Source organism: Apodemus sylvaticus, chromosome 3 (genome assembly GCF_947179515.1).
Source record: "Apodemus sylvaticus chromosome 3, mApoSyl1.1, whole genome shotgun sequence".
Taxonomy (NCBI): Eukaryota; Metazoa; Chordata; class Mammalia; order Rodentia; family Muridae; genus Apodemus; species Apodemus sylvaticus.
Genome location: NC_067474.1, coordinates 142112592 through 142134315, shown reverse-complemented (window position 1 = coordinate 142134315; position 21724 = coordinate 142112592). Strand labels below are relative to the sequence as shown.

Sequence of the window (21724 nt, the reverse complement as noted above, 5' to 3'; positions counted from 1 at the left end):
CTGAAATAAACTTAACTAGTCTAGGTCAGCTGGCCAGTATGCCCCAGGTGTCCTTCTGGAATTACAAGTATATGCTAATATACCTGGCTTTTTTTTTTTTTCAAAAAAAGAAAACAGATTCTAGGGCTCCAACTTAAGTTCTCACACTTGTGTGGCAAACATGTTGCTTTCTAAGCCATTTTCTTGGCTTCTCAGCACAGATATTTGAATAAACCATGAGCCAGATACACAGCAGATGGCAATGTCTTTCCAAGGATGGAGAGACGGAAGGTGGGAGGGGCTTGAGGCGCTGGTCACAGGCAAGCACACACCTGAGAACTGAATGGCGAAACCCTGCTTGCTGGTGAAGAAGTCCGTGCTGAACTGCAGGACGACCGAGTTGAAGGTGCTGTGCAGGTCCTTGGGCAGCACTGGGCCGCTCAGCTCCTTGAGGAGAACCCCACTTTCCACAGGTCCATCCCAGATGCGCAGCACATCATGGACCTCCTCTGTGTCAAACACGAGGAAGTGGAGCCTGCAGAGAGAAGAGACAGACGGTCACTCCATGCCCTACCGCTTTCTCCCCAAGAACTTCCGGGTCAGGAGACATCACAGCCTAGGAAGGTTTACAGGGAGGAGGGGAGGCATCCTCTGGGGGCATCCTCGTGCCTCTTGCGGGCTGGCTCCAGCCACTGGAGCTCCCAGTGGTGGGGACAAGGGTGAAGAGGGTGTGGATTTTGTGTGTCAGCATGCCAACACTCCACCCCTCCTCCCTCGTAACTCACCACAGCCATCAGACCGAGCTCCTGAGTGTAAGTCCTTATCATTCTAGATTGAGAGGGGGCAAGGAAGGATACGATTGTTTTATAAAGTCAAGGAGACTGGTGAGATAGGCTCAGTAGATAAAAGTACCTGTCACTATGCCTGGAACCCCAGAGTTCCATTTCTGGGACTTTTACTGTGGATGTAGATTCCCTTCCAGGATGTATATATGTGCATGTTCCCTCTCTCGCTCTCTCTCCCCCCCCCTCTCTCTCACACACACACATACACACACACACATTTTAAAAGCAGATAGGTAAGGAGAACTGTGGGGCCTCTCAGAGGCTGGCCAGCTGCAGGGGAGCCAGGGTGAGCTATCTGAGTGTCTCCGAGCAGAGTGCTGAGGCCGTTAGCTACAGACAGTGGCACAGGTCACATCAGGGCCTCTCTTTTGCATGGGCAGGCACATGTCACTTCAAGCTCTCAGCCTGATAGGACCCTCAATTTATCTCAGACAAAACAGGGTTTAGTAGCCGAGGTTACTATGGCTACAAACTTGGGTGATGGGACTCTATGCGTCCATTTCCTCTCACGCTGGGGATACGTCGAGGCTTTGGAAAAGTGTTGGAGACAATAAAGAGAATTCCCGAGCCCAGTTCCACCACCTACACCTGACACACTCTCGTTACAACTACCAAAGCAACCCTGGTTCATTATTATTATGCATGAAACCCTGCATGGGTGGCACTGCTTTCTACTGACATCAGTTTCTCTTCAATTATTGCAGTCACGCTAATATATATATATGTGTATATATATATATATATATATATATATATATGTATATATAGTATATATAGTATATATAGTATATATAGTATATATATATGTATATATAGTATATATAGTATATATAGTATATATAGTATATATAGTATATATAGTATATATAGTATATATATACATATATACTATAAAAATGCGACACACGCCAGGCAGAAAAGCAAACGGTGTGAGGTGCTTTGAGATGCTCTCCCATACAATCAACTGACTCTCCTGAGCTTCCTACTTAATGTTAGACAACCCTTCTAGACTTTCTCAGTGTGTACACATTCATATTGTCTTCCCAGCTTCGGCATAATCTTATCTTCCCTTTTATTTCTTACCTCCCCTTGTGTGTATGTGTGTGAGTGTGTGTGTATGTGTGTATGTATGTGTATGTATATGTGTGTGAGTGTGTGTATGAGTGTGTGTATGTGTGTGTGTGTGTGTGTGTGTATGTGGAGGGGACTGACTGGCTGGCTTTGAATCCACTATATAGCCAGGAATAACTGAACTTCTGACCTTCCTGTCTTCGCCTCCACAGTGCTGGGACAACAGGTGTGCATCATACCCACTTTTGTCAGGAGTTGGGATTGAACCTGTGACTTCATTCATGCCAGGAGAGCACTCTCCCCACTGAGTTGGATCCCCCAGTCCTGGTTTAAGTCAGTTTCTTTCTTTAATAATATATACTATGGGCATATATATATATCTACTTGATTTTTTTTCTATAGAAATGAACAATTCAGCCCCAGTTTCTCATTAAGTTGCAGGAAACACACCTACATTGGTGGCCCTTTTGTCATTCTGCTAATGTCTCGGCAAACTTGTAGAAATAATAGTTTGGATGGGGGCAGGGGAGGGGGTAGAATATCTAAGATCTTCCCCTGATAAAGGTTGTTAAATCACCTTTTTCTGTGGCTTTACCAATCTCAGCTCCCTCCAGACAGCATCGGACTGCACTATTCTCTGAAAACTCCACCTCTTCAACACACCAGCTATTATGGTGTCACAAATATATTCTACATTAACATACCCTCCCATCTGCTAGACCGAAATGGAACTGCACTGGTATTTTGAATTTAGATAATTTAGTATTTTACATAACATTAAAACTCTGTGCACACAGTTTTGGGACATTTTTATCTCTCCATATTCTTTATCCATCTTAATTGGACTACTTTATCTTTAAAAATTCTGTTTGCCCACCAAGCTCTTTATTCGTAATTTTTACCTAAATTGGTTCCTGTTGTGGGATATATTTTTTGATGCTAGTATTATGTGCTAGTGCCTGGTACCTTTTCTCGCTTTAAATTTTGTTTATGGAATCTACTGCAGTAAGGAGAAACACGAATACGTTTATCTTTTCCACTAAGTGTACAGGGTCTCAACTTCTCTACCATGACTGTAAAAATCCCAAGTCACAGGACTGGCAAGATGCTCAGTGGGTAAAGATGCTTCAGCCAAACCTGACAACCTGAGTTCAATCCCTGATGGAGAGAGAGAGAGAGAGAGAGAGAGAGAGAGAGAGAGAGAGAGAGCGCCAATTCCCACAAGCTGTTTTCCTCACGCATGCAGCAGCACACATGTAGTTATGCAAACAAAAGTAAATAAATGTAACACCTTTTTTTTTTTTTTTTTGAAATGCTTAAAGCACTTGGGGTGGTGGTAGAACCAGGAGTGTCAGGGAAAGTCTTTGCTGAGGATGAGCGTGCCCCTCACATATGAATTCATAGAAGCTGTGATTCCGTGTCCAAGTCCTGTATAGGGCTTGACCATGGATGGGACGCACAGGAAGTCCCACCCCTAGCTGCGGAGCTACTGCCAAGTTTCCTATACAGGCGCTGCTAAGTGAACTAAGCCGGTTAAAGCAGCAGCAGCAGCAGCAACACAGCACAGAAAGTTGGGAAGGAGAAGCAATGGCAGGAGACGAGGAACTGGAAGGCGAGGAATAGGGAGAACTTGATCAAAAGACATATGCATGTGTGAGATGCTCAAACAATAAAAAAAGGGATTACTTTAAAAAGAAGAAGAAAGGGGAAAAAAAGCAAGGAAATACTGAAAACAATTCAAATTGTACAATTTTCCCAGACCTTTCAGCACCTCACCTTGAGACTGAAGACATTAACATTTACCACTGTTAAGTTATTTCCTCATTGATAAACTTACCCCAGTGCCTATCTGACGGGGCCTCTCCTCTGCACTGTAGATGTGGAGCCTCTGTTGACTCCCTCCTTAGCACCAATCAGTGTGTATTATCTTCTCCGTCCAGCCTGAGTACGGCTCCCGAGAGGGCAAGGCCAACCCTTCCCACCGTGACTCCATGCTGAGGGCATGGCTGCCTGTTCCCTGCCTGGGCTGTGACCCACTCCTAAGTAAACACTCTAGGCTCCCCTAATCTGTCCTAATGGAGACTGTGGCCTTGCTGAGCCCTCCTTGCCTGGGCTGGCTGCTGCTTCTTGTGAACCAGGAGCATGGCTCTTCAGTTTCCTTGAAGTTTCCTCTAGCCTCATATTTTAGTATTCTAACATGAAGCGGTCCCCCTCATCTTCTTCCCCCAATAACATATTCAGGTTCATTCAACTTTATCAGATCAACTCTGTGGTACCAAGTTCCAAAACCATTGCCAGCGAGATTTTGGTTGGAGTCGGCCACAGAGGACAGACATCTTTGTGACTAACGTCCCCAAGTGTGAAGAGACAGATAATTTGGCTGTATTGCTTCTTTGCTGGTTGTCTTCTTTGCACACTTCTTGGGTTCATTTCTCAGCAATCTATACGTTTATGATTTTTTTGACCTGATTATGAATGAGACTTTGTTTTTATTTCAGTCTAGACGAAGGATGAGTAGAACGTAAACCATAGTTATACCACAGTATTATCTCTCAGCCAGATGTTGTCACTCATCCCCTGACACTGGAGGAGGCAGTTGTGGTGGAGGGCCTGACACAGCCAGAGAAGATCTAGTCATAATTAGCGGCATACATGAGGACCACACAGAGGCAAGGCCAAGTTTGCTCTGTTCAGCCTACTGATCTGATAACCATACACAGCCAAAAGCTTCGCATCAATGAGGCTAAGAGGAGGAAGGGCAGGAGGAGGAGGAGGAAGAAGCGGGGAGGGAGGAGGGAGTCCTCTAAATGCACAACCAATATACAAACAACTGAACGGAGAGAATGTCAAATTCCAAACCCAGGACGCCATTTTCCAGGATGCCAACTCTCTTGCACATATGAGCCCACGGGGGTGGCAGATGTTGGTGAGAGAAATGACAGGAGTTGCTGAGACGGAGTAACCTCTTTAGAAAGGAGCACGTGCAGGACCTCTCTCCAAAGAGTGACATTTAAGCAAGATGGCAGGCTCAGAGGGAGCTGGCCACCGCAGAGCAGGCTGGGTTAAGAGGTGGCAGGCAGCCTCTCCCAGATAAAGGGCAGCATGTGCAAAGGTCCCAAATGGGAAGCTGCCCCAGGGCATCTGGGCAACAGAAAGGTTGGCATGGCCGCAGAGTGGCAGGCAGGGGCCAGACCCACTGGGACCCTGTGGGTTGGGGAAGACGTTGAAATTTTATTCTACTGGCTAAATAATGTTGCTGAAGGATTCTAAGCTGAGGCCCAATATCATCTGGTTTGTATTTAAGAAACATTCTTGCTGTGCTGGTGGAGACAGGTAGATGTAGGCAAGAATAGACACAGGGGCCTTAGCTGGGCACCAGCAGTGACCCCTCTTATAATGGGGCTTGATGAGAACCAGGAAAAAACTGGTTTTGCCAAGTTACTCACATTCTCAGTGAAGAGTTCCCTCATCCTTAGGAGATCAAAGCTATCAGAGCTTCTGATTAATGGAGATTAGCCCAGGCCCCCAAACTTGGCTTATCTGGGCTACCTCCTGCAGGTGAGAGGTGATGCCCATCTGTTGGACTGGTATTGGTTTGAAGACTGCATCAGTACTGTGATCCCAGGTGAGGAGGTATTAGAATGAGATGGTACCTCATTCTGTGGGTGTCATGCACACACTCGCACGTGCTTGCTTGTTTGGGCCATGGGTCACCCTTCAAGAAGATGGATGAGGTGCAGTGTGTGTAACCACTTCCTCAGATGACCCATGGGCCATCTTTTAAGATGATGAGGTGTAGTGTGTAAAATCTTCCTTCAGAGATTTTAGGGTGTACAGATGGGCTTCATTGCACAGGAGCCTGCTGCTCACCAAAGGAGACACCGTAAAATACAGTAAAGTGTGTGACTGGTCTTAAAAGAGTGCCATACACAAGATGCTATTGAAATGACAAAGGGAGAGAGTGCTAAGCTTTGCAGACTATCTCCTTACGTGATGATTGCTTTGTAGGTACTTCTGATAGCTTCATGGAAAGCTGGGGGGTTAGAGCCTCACTCCTACCATTTTGCAAAGGTTTGGAAGTGGAGTTCCAAAGGGTTCGACTGAGCAGACAGCACGGAAGGATAAGGAACCCACATTGAAACCAGGTCTTGCTGGGCCCAGCCTGCTAAGCCCTTTCCTTAACCCTTTTTCTAGCTTTTAGACACTTAGAGAGCTTCAAAGTGTCTTTGAAGCAGTCTTAGAGGAAGAAATAAGACAGAGAGGTGGTCAAGATAGAGAGTGCAGTTTATACAGATGCATGAAGAGAAGACAAACCAGTTGCCTGTCTGGTCCCAGGCTTCCTCACGCCCCAGAGTCTTCTCATCAAGGGCTGGGGAGGTTTCCAGGCCAGTCATCTGACCCCATCCGCTGCTGATCTCTATGCCTGCCTACTGATGCCTGTATCTAAATAGCCAGGAGGGCTCTGGACTGTTAGTGTAGGATTCCTCCCTTACTCTCAGGGGAGTTTCTATGCAAATCCTTCTGTAACTCCTCAGTGCTCTGAGGCTGAAGGAAAGGCGAACACGCCAGGCTGCTGGGCACTGCTCACTCAGCGGCTGGGTCCTCTGTATCCACTGAACACAGAAAGGCAAACACACTGTGGTGACTGGCGCTGTTGATTTCACAGGCCCTCTGACTTGGGGGAGGTAGAGGCAGGAAAGCACTGCAGGCATTGTCAGGGACCTGTCACCACAGTGTGAACCCAACTGACACTGTGGGGGATCTGCAGGGTGAGAGATGGATCCTTATTTCAGGGGAAAGTGGCTTGTTCACCCTGAACAGCAGCTGGAGATAGGGGCTCAGAAATCATTCAGACCCCAGATGAGAACGCAGCTTAACTGATCCTCAGGGACGCAGAAAGTGAGCAGGAGAGAATCACGCTTGTTCTATGGAACGTTCCCGCCTCTGAGCCATCAGATGGCAAACTCGCTATTACGCCACTGAGATAGTGATACTCAACTCTGGAATTAAAGTCTCATGCTATTCAAAGAGCCAGTGCTGGGCAGACAAGCGGAGGCTCCAAGCCAGCAGGGCTGTTGGGCATTAGCTTTGAGGCTTTGGTTCCTGGGGTCAGTTGGAACTCAGTTCTCTTCAAAAGTAGGGGAGTGGAACTGGGTGGGTTTCAGGATTCCGAAGAAGCAGTGTGGCCTTCTAGCTAGTGAGTGCTGACTTTTTTGTTTTTGTTTTGTGAATGTAGGCTTTTAGCCCGGGTCTCCCTCTTATGTGCCAAGTGACTTTGGACCAGGAGCCCTCTTTGCATTGTTGCCTGTGAGGGACTTGCTAGTGGACTGCTCAGCTTCCAGAACCCTGAGTCACCAGTGTTTGCTGCCTGTCCTCCTTCAGCTGTGCAGATTGTGGCTGTCACTCAGTGTCACGCTTGGCTACTTTTCTTTCAGAACTCTGGCGCCATCACGTGCTCCTCGTCAGCCTCGGCCTCTCTGGCTTATCTCCGGTGTGGATGCTTTTCATTTCTCTCAGGGCAGACACTGCTGTGGATTTTAATTGTGATGACGTCATTATTTGCTTCACCTCCCTGATTGGTCGCCATCCTTTCCTTTCTCTCTCAGGAGCTCCTCTCCTCCATTAACCCGGCCATCTCCACATCTTATAATGAAATGACACAGGTGTGTTCAGGGTCCATTAGAATACCTGCCGTCTGTTCTGTTTATACTTTTTGACACCCTGTGGTGGGATCAAGGGCTAAGTATCCTAGTTAGCACGGATTCTCAACTCGACGCAGCCTAGCGTCATCTGAGAGGAAAGCCTGGATTGAAGTCTTGCCTAGATCACACTGGCCTGCAGGCATGTCTATAGGCGACTGCCTTGATTATTAATTGATACAGGAGGGCTCAGCCCTGTGGCTGGCACCATCCCTAGGCAGAGTCCTGGGCTGTAAAAACAAAGCTAAGCTCGTGAGGGAGCCAGAGAGTGACCCAGAGAGCAGCTTCCTGCCATGGCTCGTGCCCTGATTTCCTTCAGTGGTGGACTGTGATCTGGAAGTGAAAGTCAAATCCCCCTTCCTTCCCAAGCTGTACTTGGTTAGAGCGTTTCATCACAGTGACCACATGAAACTAAGACACTAGGCAAGTGTTCTGCCACCGAGCTACAGCCCCAGTCTGGTTCTTTATAGTTTTTTCTGTCACCTGGAGTATTAAAAAAAATAAACAAAAAAACGATCCTGTTTCTTTTAGAAACAGTTATTTTTCTCATGTGTACTGTTCTTTATGAAACATCCTGTATGTATCTTATTTGTGCATTATTATTATTTTTTTAATCTGTCCCTTTGAAGGGAGAGATTGCTATGGGTCCAGCATGCCAGCCAAGAAGGCAGGTGGTGCTAATTCCCCTAAGAGACATTAGACGCCATGCCTGGGATCGTAGGCTGGCAGCCAGAGCAGGGGGCATTCTGGCTAATTCAACCACTCGGAGTGGCTTGGCTGGTTTATTATACTTGGATAATTTGAAGTGGTTTGTGTTTTTTTCTCTAGAGGCAAGCCATGGAAACGCAATCACCCGAGCACACTGTTGCTCTTAAAGCCACGTTTAGAATATTTATATATTAAAGCCACATTAACACCAACCAGGCTGTCTACCTCTTTTGCTTTGGAACAACAACGTTCTGCCTCTTTCTGGCCATTTCCTGACTCAATGCAAACTTAGGGTTGAAAAGAGATCCCTGCTGGGTGTGCTTATCTGGGCAGTCCCTTCAGGTGAGTTCTCTCACTGTGCAGCTACACGGACCTTCTCCGTTTAAAATTTAACTCACCGTTGCTCTTTTAAAAAGAAACCTCTGGAAGCTGCTGAACCTGAGGCCAGTATTCCTGGCAAGATCAGTGAACACAAGCCTTGCTTCCAGGGCCTTCTGCCTCCTCTGGGCCAGATGCCCACTTGCTGGCTGACCGCTGTGGAGAACAGCTCTGTACTGTGGCAGATCTGAGAGTGCAGCAGGGGCTCTGGGCTGCAGGCACAGCCAGGTATTTTGTCTGGTCCGGCATCCTCCCAGGAAGACAAGTTCCGCTGAGCAGGGAAGCTGGTTCCTCAGAACCTCCTCTTGGCAGCTCTGCTGCTGGGCGGCCAACAGCTAGAAATGAGGCTCACAGCTCACCTTCGCCTTTGTCACAAAGAAGAAGTCCTAACAGGTTAAAGCTAAGACAGAGCTTCTTGCTGGCCAAATAAGGGGATTGCAACTATATGAGTATTAGGCAAAGAATGAATGTCCAACAGCAAGAAAGGATAAAGGACCACCATCTGTGCCTTTCTGATGCTGAATTATATCATCCCTATTCATTTAAAGCTATCTGTCCCAACAGTACTGATATGCAAGAAACTCTCTTCTGATGGAACCACGGTTGCCAAATGGTCATACTAGGCTCTTCTCTGGTTCCCTAACCAATTTCTATCCTGAATGTTTACCATTGATATTCCTGGAGCAGAGAGGTCACCTCACTTTAGCTCGTGAGCTCTTTAAGCCTGGCTGTGCTCATCTATGCTCTCCTCTGTCTTGTAAGCCTGGGAGGTCCTGCCTACCAGCCTGCACAGTAAACTACCTACTCCTGTTGCGTGGAAGATCTGGGTGTATTGGTGTGTGAAGTTGTGTGTATCTGTGTGTGTGTGTGTGAAAAGGTACACATGCACATGGGTGTGTACATGGGCACATGTGTGAGCATAGAGGTCAAGGGTCTCTCACTGAACCTGGAACAATTCCAATAGATCAGCTGGTAAATGGGCTTCAGTGATCCACTGTTCCCCAGCACTGAAATTACCATGACCAACCTTCACCTGCTGAACCTATTTTTTACATGAGTTCTCGGGGTCCCAACCGAGGTCCTCACACTTGTGCAGCAGACACATTATCCAGCGACCTGTCTCCCCAGCCCCACTCCCTCTGCTCTTTTAAGAACAGCAAGAGTAATGGTTTGTTTCTAACTCCTTGCTTGCAAGTGCCACCTAGAAGCAAGACCCATTCAGGTCCACAGTCTATAGTATCGCGTTGGCTGGAATCGGGGCTGATTTGTAGTTTCCAGACCTCTCCTCTGCCTTCGCCCTGCGACTTTAAAGACAAAGCAGCCTTGGCTTCTCATTTTTTTTTCCAGCTCTTTCTGTATGTACGAATGGAACCAGGGCTTCCAAATGGTCGTGCTAGGCTCTCCTCTGGTTTCCTACCAATTTCTACTCTGAGTTTCGACCTTTGGTCTTTCTGAACTCTATATTCATCCACCATGACCTATAGGAAGGTGTCTTTAAGAGAACTGGGTCTTCCCAGGTAAACACACAAACACTCACTAGCACAGACTTCCAGGCCCTTTTCTCTCCTTTCTTCTACAATGGACCACAGATATTATGCCCAGAGATGGAGCAGCTGGTCAGATATTCACAAGATTGAAAATCTCAGAAAAGCCCAGGAGTAGGCAGGGTCAACGTGCCGTGGAGAGCTGGGCCAGGTCTGGATGGGATCTTAAGATTCTTGTTTTGGAGGGAAAAAAAAAAGAACTCCCAATCTGCGAAGCTAGCTTTAGTATGTTTTTCTATTTCCATTCCTAATAGATATAAGGTCTCTCTGAGACCTTGAAGGGAAAAGACCGTCTTATTTATACTTATACTCCTGATGCCTGGCATTGCCTGGCACTTGGAAAATGTTCCACATTTTTTTTTTTTTTTTTTTTTTTTTTTTTTTTTTTTTAGTTAAACTGAAAATTGTTACTGTCTTCAAAATGTTCCATCAGTTCCTGTTATACTGAGAATGGATTCAGTGTTCTCCTGGTCTCCTTTCAAACCCAGCACTGTGGGCTTTGTTCCTGGATTGGGCTTTCGCTACCCTCCCCCAGTTGGAAAGATCTCCGTCTGCCCTCCAGGAAGGACTTCCCTCTCTGCCTTCTGCCCCTGTATCCTCTGTGGTCTGGGCTAGTGGCATCCACCAGCTGTTTGACTGTGGCCCCTGAAGCCAAGGAGTGGCTCCACTCTGCGCTTTATGCTCTCCTGCACAACATGACAACAGTCTTGGTCAGAGGGGTCTCTCTCTATGCCCACTGTTTAAGCTCCAGGGAGCTCCTAGCTGGGCCAGGGTCAGAGGGCGGTGGAGAGAGCAATGACTGGAGAGACAAACACTGGGGAGCTGCGTGGGCCTCCAGGTGCTCCTGGGACGGGACCGACAGACACCGGTCTGCAGCCGGCATGCTGCAGATGCTTGATAGAGAGCGAATAGAGGGGCAGAGGCAGGCGCCTAAGCCTTTGTTGCCTTTTCATTTCTCTCTGAACTGTCCCATCAGATCATAAGAGGGAAAACTCTGGCCCTACCCTGGAGAAGGAGAAGAAGCTGGAAGTTTATGGGTGAACCTCATGCTTCCTGCATTGTTGCCAGGTGGGACTGCGTTGAGGGAGTCATGTCCTCCACCTGACTGTGTACAAACTCCCAGGCCTTGGTGGAGCTCCTGGGCATCAGGAAAGAGCACTTGCTTTTTTCAAAGAGTGGTCTCTGTATCCAAAGGAAAGGTTAATCTGCCACCCTACTCTTGCTCAGCATGCCAGGAAGCACCTACTCTCCAGCCTGGCTACACCCAGAGTGGGGCTGGGGGCTTGGCTAGGTTCACGCAGGTGCCTAACTGCACCCTCTTGGAGTTTTCTGAAGAGATTACCCTTGTTCAGATTTTGGGATGAACCTGGCAACAGGTCTCTCTGGACACACCCAATGTGTGAAGAAATACTTCAGCAGGGTGGGGTGAGGTCTGTGCTCCCTGGAGCTGCAGTCATTTGACAGCCTGCCCCCCCCCTCCCGTGACCTTCAGGAGGGGGACCTACAGCCTGCAGTGCTTAGAGGGTACACAGAACAGGTAAAATCGACAATGCTCCATCCCACTTCTGGGTATCCATCGTTCTAAGTGGTTTATACACATTAACTCTCTTAACCCACCCGGGGAGACAGTGGCCCTAATCACCATTCTACAGGAGATCAGAGAAAGACAGTGCTGAAAGAGGGCAGCAAGCTGTGCAGCTAATGAGCACACAGGTAGCCCTGTGCCCGAGTCCAGCTCCGAGCGGTGACTCAAAGTGACATGATCAATGGAACTCACGGGACGTCAAGAATCCAGTTGGATAATCAGGCTGAATGGCCCAACCGCAACATGAGGTCGATGCTGGAAAACAAGTGACATCGACATCATCTAATAAAAGAAAAGTAGTGTCCTCTGAGGGATGCAGATGATGGCACCCTGATAAAAACAGACCAGGGCTGTCAAGAGCAGTTGGAAAACAAAGGACTTGAAGTGGAAACAATACTAAGGTTTCCAGGATGCACTGAGAGGGGGATAGGGATGGGGGAGAGGAGGTGGGATGGGGAGAAGGATAGAGACGGAGAGGGGGGTGATGGGGAGAGAGGATTGAGATGGGGAGAGGGGATAGTGATGGGGAGAGAGATGGAGATGGGGAGAGAGGAATGAGGATGGGGGAGAGAGGAGGTGATGGGGAGAGGGGATGGTGATGGGGAGAGAGGGGGTGTGATAGGGAGAGAGGTGTGGTGATGGGGAGAGGGGATGGTGATGGGGAAAGAAGGGGTTGTGATGGGGAGAGGGGATGGTGATGGGGAGAAAAGGGGTTGTGATGGGGAGAGAAGGGGTTGTGATGGAGAGAGAGGGGGTTGTGATGGGGAGAGGGGATGGTGACCATTGGAAACAGAACCAAGAAACTTTCAATGGTAGAAGAAAAAGAGCCAATTAAATCAAATCGGCCAAGGATGGGAGAGTTAAAGCCTGAAGAACTCAGTGGAGAAGCACAGCGTTTGTTTGAAGAGAGCAGGCTCTATGGGATGTGAGAGAAATATAGAGCTTGAAGCTTTTTCAAATATCTTAAGCATCTGGGAAGATGAACAAAACGGAGAGCTTGAAAATGCCAAAGGGGCACAAATTCTGAAGAAATAAAATATAGGAGGCCAGGACAATGGTGGTAAGGTGTTTGCTTCAGGACCGTGAGGACCCAAGTTCAGGTCCCTGGAACCCACATAAAAAGCTTTAGACTGCAGTGCACTGCTGTGCTGGGGAGGCGGGCAGAGCAAGGTTCCTGGCCCTGGATGGACAGCCCGGCTAGCTCTGCAGGTGGGCTCAGCTCCAGATCTAGCAAGAGAGCTCATCTCTGAGATTTCAGTGAAGCAGCCAAGGAAGATACCCAATGCTGATATCTGGCTTCTACGTGCAGGGCACACAGGTGCACACACACACACACACACACACACACACACACACATATACACACGAGCGCGCGCTTGCGCGCACACTCCAAATCCAGATCATACAAATTACATAAGCACTTAGTGACTTGAAAAAAATCATTAAATTTTCCTGGACTTTAAGTTGAATAAGGAAGTGTTTAGATGTGATCCCAGATAGTGTCTACTGCGTACAGAAAAGAAATCCTTTTACCCCCAAACTGCTGGAAGCAGTAATCGATCAAGAGGTAGAGGATGGGCACAGAGATGTTGTGTGGCCTTCCCACAGGCCACCGAGGGTGTCAAAAGCTGATGTATCTGAAGGGAAATTCGAGGTCTTGTGTGAACATGTGCCTTCAAAGAATAGATCTCAAGGAAATAATTGTATAAATGTCCAAAGATTCATATACACAGTGTTCATTGGGACAGAAATCTGAAACTGTTCACTTTATCCCCGGGGGAGTGGTTCTGCCAAGTATGGCAGGCACACAGGCTTCTCTGCGGCCTTCAGTCGGGGGAGTGATTCCTTAACATTGACGGAATAAGATCAGGACCGTGGGTAAGGGCTAAAACACAAGAGCAAGTTGCTAAGGCAGGCAACGAGGCAGACTTACTTAGGAAACCTCACTCGCTGGATTTGCTCTGTGTGCGTGATTACACAAGATTCCTAAAGGAATTAAAACTGAAGGGGGTTGGAGGGTATTTTAGGTGGGGTGTGTGGACGGTAACATCACACAGTGGGATGTGAGGACTCTGGACTTTTGCTTTGTGACTTCTGTTACTGTGGCATTTTGAATTATTTTTAAAATGGCGTCCTATTTTTGTTAAAAAGAAAATATGGGCGCATAGTGTGTGTGCATGGAGGCGGTGGGGGGGGCGGGGGATAGTTCATGGTTCCCTCTTTCCACCACGTAGATCCCAGAATCAAAGTCGGGTCATCAGGCCGAGCCATCCTGCTGGCCTCCTATTTTTTAATAGAAAAATTCTATAACAATATTCAAGTAGAAAAAAAAATACCTACATGGGACTCAAACAAAAGGGTCCCTTCAGACTGGTCAGTTATTAGCTCCTTTCACTTAGCAGCTGGTTATTCAGGGGCGGATGAAGTGGAGGGGTGAGGGGTGAGAGGGGAAGGGAGAGGGGCAGAGAGAGGAGGGGGATGAGAGAAAGAATGAGGGAGACAGGGGAGAAAAGAGAGAAGGAGAAGGGACCAAGGGAGGAAGGAAGAGAGAAGGAAAGGGAATGGGGAGATGTGTACACAGATGTGCACACATCTGTGCCATGCGTACTAATGTAGAAGGACGGTGGAGCTGGGTGGGGACTCGTGTGGGGAGTGTCCTGTCCTCCATCCTTGGGTATGTGTGTGCATGTGCCACGCCATGCTTGCAGAGATCAGGAAGCAGCTCAGGGCACGTGGGGGTTTACTGTGTGGAGGTGGTTAATTCTGTACCGGCAGAGAGTTAAATCCTGTCAGGATCTTGGTCTTGTTATTTCTATGGCCCACCACGGGGTCTCGCGTTTTTTAACTATTTGTTCCTCCTCGCCTGCCTAAGGCAATCTAGAATTGTATCTGATTGTCTGTAATAAAGATCTGCATAGGACGTGAAAGATGGAATTTCCGGGCAGAGAGAGAGGGATGCTGGGAGATTTGGCTAGCGGACCCAAGAGTGAACATATGGGACCAGAGTAGAGCAGAGCAGAGCAGGGCAGAGAGGTAGAGCTGGCCACGAGGCTGGACGTGGTGACTTAAGTTTATAAAGTCAGGGGACTGCCCATCAAAAGGCCTAGGCTTTAAAATGATAAAAAGCCTCTGTGCCTTTAATTGTATCACTGGAGGATCCGAAGGGATCCTGTTATAGAGGAAGTCAGTTCTCTCCACCATGTGAAGTCTGGAGGGTGAACTTGGGATGTCAGACTTGACAACAAGCGTCCCTATCCACTGAGCCATCTTCGTGTCCAGCTATTCCATAGTCTATATCCCTTTGCTTGTACACACACACACACACACACACACACTTTAGTGTGGCATGCACACACAGCCGGTTCCATGGCGTCCTATCTCTTGCTCTGTTCTGGAGAGGGTATCTTATGTGTTGACTGTGACCTGAGCCTGTTGCGTCCCCTCCTCTTCCTGGCTGGCTTTTCTCAGCAGTGAACTCAGTCTCACTCTTGCTTCTCAGGTTTTCCCTGTTGCCCTTGAATCTGCTGCCTGTGAGCATCTCCTGCCTTCTGCCCCTGCTCCAAAGCCTGAATTCCTAAGGAGGAGCTGGAGCAGTCCTTCTGGGTGCTGATGTGGGCTCTGCCTTCTCTTTGGACAGTGCTGGTCAAATGCTTAGAGCCCAAGCATCGGCATGTCCCCAGTGGACTTTTGAATGTTTCAGCCAAAGAGCGATTTTCAAAGGAAAGGAAAAGAACAGAAGAGATAAAATCCCAACCGCCCTCAAGCAGTGGCACGTGCTGGTTATTGCTGTCCCAGCCTTTCCGTGTGTGTTTTAGGTATTGTTTCTTGCAGCACCAAACTGGGGAACAAGAAACTATCGCTTTTCATATTTACCAAGAATGAAGTGAGTTGGCGGGAGCACTTACACGACCTCTGAATTCGGTCCCTTCCTCATTTCAGTTGCAGCCACCGGGTACAGGTCTCCTTGCCTAGCAAACCCTGGAGACAGCCTTCCCCCAGGACTCCCCACAGCCTTTCCCTTCAGCCTGTTCTCCATAAAACTGCCAGATGCCCAAACCAAGCCCAGAGCCCAAGGCCCTCGGCTGTAGTGGCCCTGCTTTGACAGCCCCCAAATCAAGGGACTTCCTCTAGGCTGGGAATCACTTCCAGCTCCAGCTCCTTCCTGGGGGAGATGGATGAGGAAATGCCTCGCCTTGCTGGGAAGCTACTTCCCTGCCTCTGGCCCTCCTCCTTGGATACATGGAAGCTTTCTCACCATCTTTGAGGGCTCAGCTCTGGTGTTAACTTTTCCAGGATGACTTTCTGAGCCTCCCGGTTTGTCTTTACATTCCCTTTCAAGCCTATTCTGTGCCTGCAGAACTCCCTTTTGAACAGGAAGGACGGAGCCTCTATATAATGACAGAGTTGTCACACCAGGGAATGAATGAATGAATGATGCTCCATTCAGGAAGGTCAGGAGAACTGATTTGCATATGCATGTTGCAAACCATGCATATGCATGCCGTAAGCCATTCATTCTCCAGCATTCACAGCTTGGTCTTTAGTGACCAAGGGTCCATTATAGAGTCAGGAACCACACAGCTCCCTGAACATGCCAATCCTTCCCGCTCGCTCATTCATCGGGCTCTCTTGGCTGTGAGCATCAGGCTTTCTTAGCAGTGAGCAAGCCCATGGGGGCAGGGCCTCAGCAACTTAGCTTCCCCAGGCTATCATTGCAGACAAGTGGCAAGAAACAACATGGAGGTGTCAGCTGAAACCCTGGTGGCCCCGAAGGCTGGAATGAAGTGCTCAGCTGTCACTCCGACATGTCACTCGACCTCATCAGGGATTTAAGAGCCTGGTGAGTGCCCAGAAGGTCATTCCAGCACCACTGTCATTTTATGACACACCAAGTTACCCTGTGGGTCACTGGCATGTCATGGGCTAGAGTTCAAACACATGGATGGGGTGAGCACTGTATTTCCTTAATTCTAAGTGAATGGTGCAGACTAGGGAATAGGAATGTTTACATCTCATTCAGTAACACATTCACATCTCCCACTGAAAACCCTTCTGGTCACAACTCTTTCATGGCTCCCTCTTTATCCCTAATCCTCCTCAATGGTGACTTCCTGTGAGCTCTCTATACGGCTCATAACCATGGTGGACCAACTCTGCTCAAGACTTCCCATGGCTCCCTCTTACTTCTTAGCATTTAAAGCTCTCCATAATCAGACCACTGTGCCTCATGTGGCCCTTACCCATGTGCAGCGCCTATTCCAGCCAGCCTGCTCTCTCATCCAGCCCTCCTTTCACACCTCTGAGCACACTGCCACTCCAGCCTGCTCTTTGCCTCCTACCTTCTCTGAACCACACAGCTCAAGGCTTCCCCTGGCCAGCACTGTGATATAATGTGAGGATCTGGAAAGGTCTGGAGCATTCTCCAGTTTTCTGTAGCTTGCAAATCTCAGGCACATGGCATTTTCTTGTGAACTCTTAGCTTCCTCATGACCAATTGGAACATAATCAATAGGGTTGGGAAGGGGATCAGTAGAAAGGCTGCACACCTGTCGGTGGGAGAAGCTCCTTTGTTCTCTGGTGGCCTGCAAGTCTAAGGAGTTCCTGAGTCAGATGCGGATTTGGGAAGGGCGCTGTGCTGGGAGAAGGAAACTCTACCAATGCCAGACACTCCTGGCTTTTGTTACTTAATTCCTACAGCTCCAAAATATGAAATATGACAACGTCTTCTCCTCATTTTATAGATGGAGAAGCAGAGAGGGAAACAGAAGCAGCATGCCTAGCTCACACAGCTTGAGCAGACCTGAACTGGTCCTTGAGGACTGCTACCATCATCAGGATCCAAACCTCGGCTGTGTAGTTTCAAGCCAGAGCCCCTGATGCTCTATGGTAGAAATTTCCCAGCAGTGAGTTGTATGCAGTACTCCCATGAGGCTGAGACTGAGGTCCACATGCCTCGTCCAAACCTAGGGTCACTGGAGCCACTATTGATCCCACAGGTCCCCAGCAGAGGTAGGAGCATACCAACAATAGCTAGTTGTTGTGTTAATGATGCTGGTGACAACTCCCTTTGACAACAAGTGGTAAGTGGTTCTTTGTTGGCTCTGGACACTTACCCAATGGTGCATCCGGCGTCTGCCTCGATGGTCCAGATGCAGTTGAGATTGTGTTCATAGGGAGCCGGGTACCCAGGCGACAGCACCTGCCCTGACACCTCTCCTCTCACTGTCCCTCCACACTCAGCTGAAAGAAATTGCGACAGTATCATGGGGTGGCCTGAGCATCCAGTGGTCACTGAATGACCCCCAGGTCCCTCTAGTCCATTCCAGATGCTTAAGGAGAACGTAGTTCTCCAGGTGAAATTAGTATGCAGAACCAGAAACAAATTCTTAATACTCAATAATAAATGGAACATAACCCAATTAAAAACTAGGCAAAAGATTTTAGTAGACATGTATCCGTAGATGATCTATGAATGGCCGATATGAACGTGAAGAGATGTTTGCTGTAATTTGTAATTCTTACGGAGCTGCCAATCAAAACCACAGTCATTCCCATCAGGAATGTAAGTGATAGGCATGTTGGTAAGAAAACATCTAGGGTAGGTGAGGCTGTGGGGGAACGAGAGCCTTCATATTGCTGGTAGAAAAATGTACAATGGTGTATCCATTTTGGGAAGCAAGCTGGTAGGTAGTTTCTTAAAATTGTTAAATGTAAGTCACCATACCATAAGAAGATGTGAGACCATATGTTCACCTCAAAGCTTGAATGTAAATGTTCTTAGTAGTGTTATTCATAGTAGTCAACAAGTGGAGTTAACCCAGTGGCCATTAGCTGATGAAAAGAAATAACAGAATGTGGTGTGTGCCTCTCACAGAATATTAGCCATCCATAAAAAAGAATGTAGGACATGCTGTGGTGTAGATTTGGAAAAGATGATGCTAAGTGGAAGAAACCAGACACAAAGACTGTAACTCCATTAATAAAAAATATCCAGAATAAGAGAAATGGAGGGTGCGTTGTGTTTACAAGTCTCAGGGAGTATGGAGTGGCTGTTAATGAGCAGTAGATTTTGCTTTTGGAGAACTGTTCAAAACTGAGGGGAAATGGTGATACGGGCCCAGGAATGAACAAAAGCAACTGAATTGTGTACTTTCTTTTTTTTAAACTTATAATTTATTTATTATATGTAAGTACACTGTAGCTGTCTTCAGATACACCAGAAGAGGGCGTCAGATCTCATTATGGATGGTTGTGAGCCACCATGTGGTTGCTGGGATTTGAACTCAGGACCTCTGGAAGAACAGTCAGTGCTCTTAACTACTGAGCCATCTCTCCAGCCCCAATTGTGTACTTTCAATGGGTTAATAAACTTGTAAATGAAATAGCCCCCAAGGGGAGGACTAGCTGCCTACTCTATGATCAAATTCCTTGGAGGAATTTGGCACAACAGGAAGAAGTTTGCACCTGGTTGTGAAGCAAAGGGGCCTGAGAGAGCTGCCAGGGAGCACACAGCTGACTAGACTTAGTCTTTATCCAGGTCAGGGCCAGTGGACGAGACATCACCAAACATCTGCCCATCCTGGCACATGTACAATCTTAGCAAGTGCTGGTGTTCTGGAGGAAGAGGCCAGGTTCCTCCCTAGTGCAGGACAGAGAGTTAGGGTGTGTGTGTGTGTGTGTGTGTGTGGATTCAAATGCAACTTGATGGAGGAGCCAGAGTTGAAAAAAACTGGGTGGTAGCAGGGGAGGCTGGGAAGGACAGGAGGAAGAGACCTTGCAGTCAGAGAGAAGAGGAGGGGTGTGGTTGAGCAGGCTGGAGATATGCAGGGGTGGACAGTGGGGCTAGGGAGCTGGGCAAGCATGGGGTGTTGAACGATGATGTATAGCAGGCAGCTGTGAATGCATTCTGCTGCTAGAAGAAGTGCAGTGTGTATACATGTGAGTGAACTCTTTGCACAAAGCCGAGGGAACAGGCTGCAGCAGAAGCTCAGAGGGACACAGAGGATTGAACCTCAAGGCAGGAAACCAGCGGAGAGACCGACCAGGGCTCTGCATCAGAGTGAGTCTCTTAACCCATGAGCCATGGCTCCCTCAGCTGCGGCCTCCGCTGGTCAGGTCTACTTCCAAGACTCCGGTCGCCCCTAAATCTGAGACATCTTCCATGTCATCCCTACTTTGTCTTCCATGCTGGAGTCTCGGCTCGGGCCCTCTCCACCTCTCAGCTGGTGCAGTGCTATCTGAGGGACTTATGAAGAGAAGACTGCAGTGCCAGGCTTCTGGAGTAAAGTCTGCCCCTCTGGTTGCCTTTCTTTTGGTGTCCCTGACTCTAGAAGGATCCCTGGTCCTGCCAAGTATGATCAACTAACTCCATAGCCCAGACAGCCTCTGCTTGGACCAACAACATAAGTGTCCTCCCTACGCCACCTTTGCGACACCCTCCCCTGCCCAGGTAGAGTGTGTACTTTGTGTCTCCAGCCCAGTGTGAACAAAATGAGTATATTGAAGGTGCATTAGAATCGTGTCCGTCTCCCTGGCCAGACCAAGCTCTCGGCCGCAGAGACCTTGTCGTTGACTGCACATCGAGTGTGTGGCAGGGTGTTGGGCACACAACAGAAGTTTAATAAGTATTTACCGAGTGAATGGATGCACGGCTCAGTGAGTAGAAGATTATCGCCTCCCAGGAAAATTACTGTTTCTGAACCAAGGAAGCATGAGGGAAAGTGAAGAGGTCTGAGGCTGAGCTGTTTAGCAAAGGGAGCGGTTGGTTAAGCAGGGAGCTAACCGCTGGAGACGATGGGCCCGAAGTATCAGAGGGGAGACTGACCTTCGCCCACTCGTCACTATGGCTGACCCAGCAAGCATCTCTCTGACCCTGAGGCTCACCTGGGGCCCCTAAGGATGTGATGAGGAAGGGACCTACTTCCAGGAAGTGTTCAGGGCACCAGCCCCTTAGTTCTAGCCTCCCCACTGGGCCTCCATTCTGTGCTGTTGCTGCTGGGGTGGGTAGTACCAGCTTGCTTGAAAGGTGAGAGGTAAATGAACCCGTGGAGGGGAGTGAGGGTGAGTGCGATCTCCTTGGGAACAGAGATCTGGGGGAAGGGAAGCCATCAGCCATATCCTTGGCTCCCACCTTAGGGTGGGTGTTCGGAGACAGGCGCCCTGGGGAGAGCATCATGGGACCCAGCCTCTTCCATCCCCATGGGGTCACTTTATTCCAAGACTAGCCTCGAGCGGGGCAGGAGGACTGGAGTACACCAGCCTGCAGCATTCACTAGCAGCAACTCCTTGAGGTTTCACTCTTCCTGGCCTTCCCTTTCCTCCCCATCCTGGAGCCTTGGCTGCCAGGCTTGGTCTGTGGATTTTCCTTATCAATGAAGGACATACTTGAATATTTAAATGGACTGCAGTCGCTTCAGTAGCCCATTCTGAATTCTACTCTCAACATGGTGTATATAAGCACACACACACACACACACACACACACACACACACACACACACACACCTCACTTTTCTAATTGCATTGGGCCCTGAGGATATCTCAATGAAGAAGGCTTCCAAGGCTTAAGGCCCAAAATAGAAATAGTCTTCCTAGCCCTGTTTACCTGGGTCCTCTAAATCCAGTGTAACTGACACATTGGCCAGTAGAGGAGTCTGACAGGGAATCCTTTCTGCAAAGCAAACAGTTACCTTATGGGAGCCATGGTCTCTCATTTGTTCTGCTTGCTTTGCTTGCCCTGTGGTAGCACACTGCTGTCTGTGCATGCATGTGCTTCTCTGCTCGCCACTGAATTCTAAGCACCTGTGTGGGGCCCCGAACATGAAGAAAGAAGGGAATAAAGACAGGAATGGTCACAGATGGTAGAACCTGTGCTGTAACGCCAGTGTTGGAGCAATGGGGACAGGAGAGTCCTTG

The 21724-nt window shown here is 48.3% G+C and overlaps 1 protein-coding gene across 1 annotated transcript in view; it reads right to left on the bottom strand.

The window, feature by feature from the left end:
- The window catches only part of Csmd2 (CUB and Sushi multiple domains 2), a 563664-nt gene that overhangs the window by 121433 nt on the left and 420507 nt on the right, over window positions 1-21724 (bottom strand). Inside the window, exons 25-26 of the mRNA XM_052177421.1 lie at window positions 17923-18049; window positions 312-514 (exon numbers count right to left, since the gene is read on the bottom strand). Of these exons, the coding sequence (XP_052033381.1) occupies window positions 312-514; window positions 17923-18049 (330 nt within the window). The remainder of the gene's footprint in view (window positions 1-311; window positions 515-17922; window positions 18050-21724) is intronic.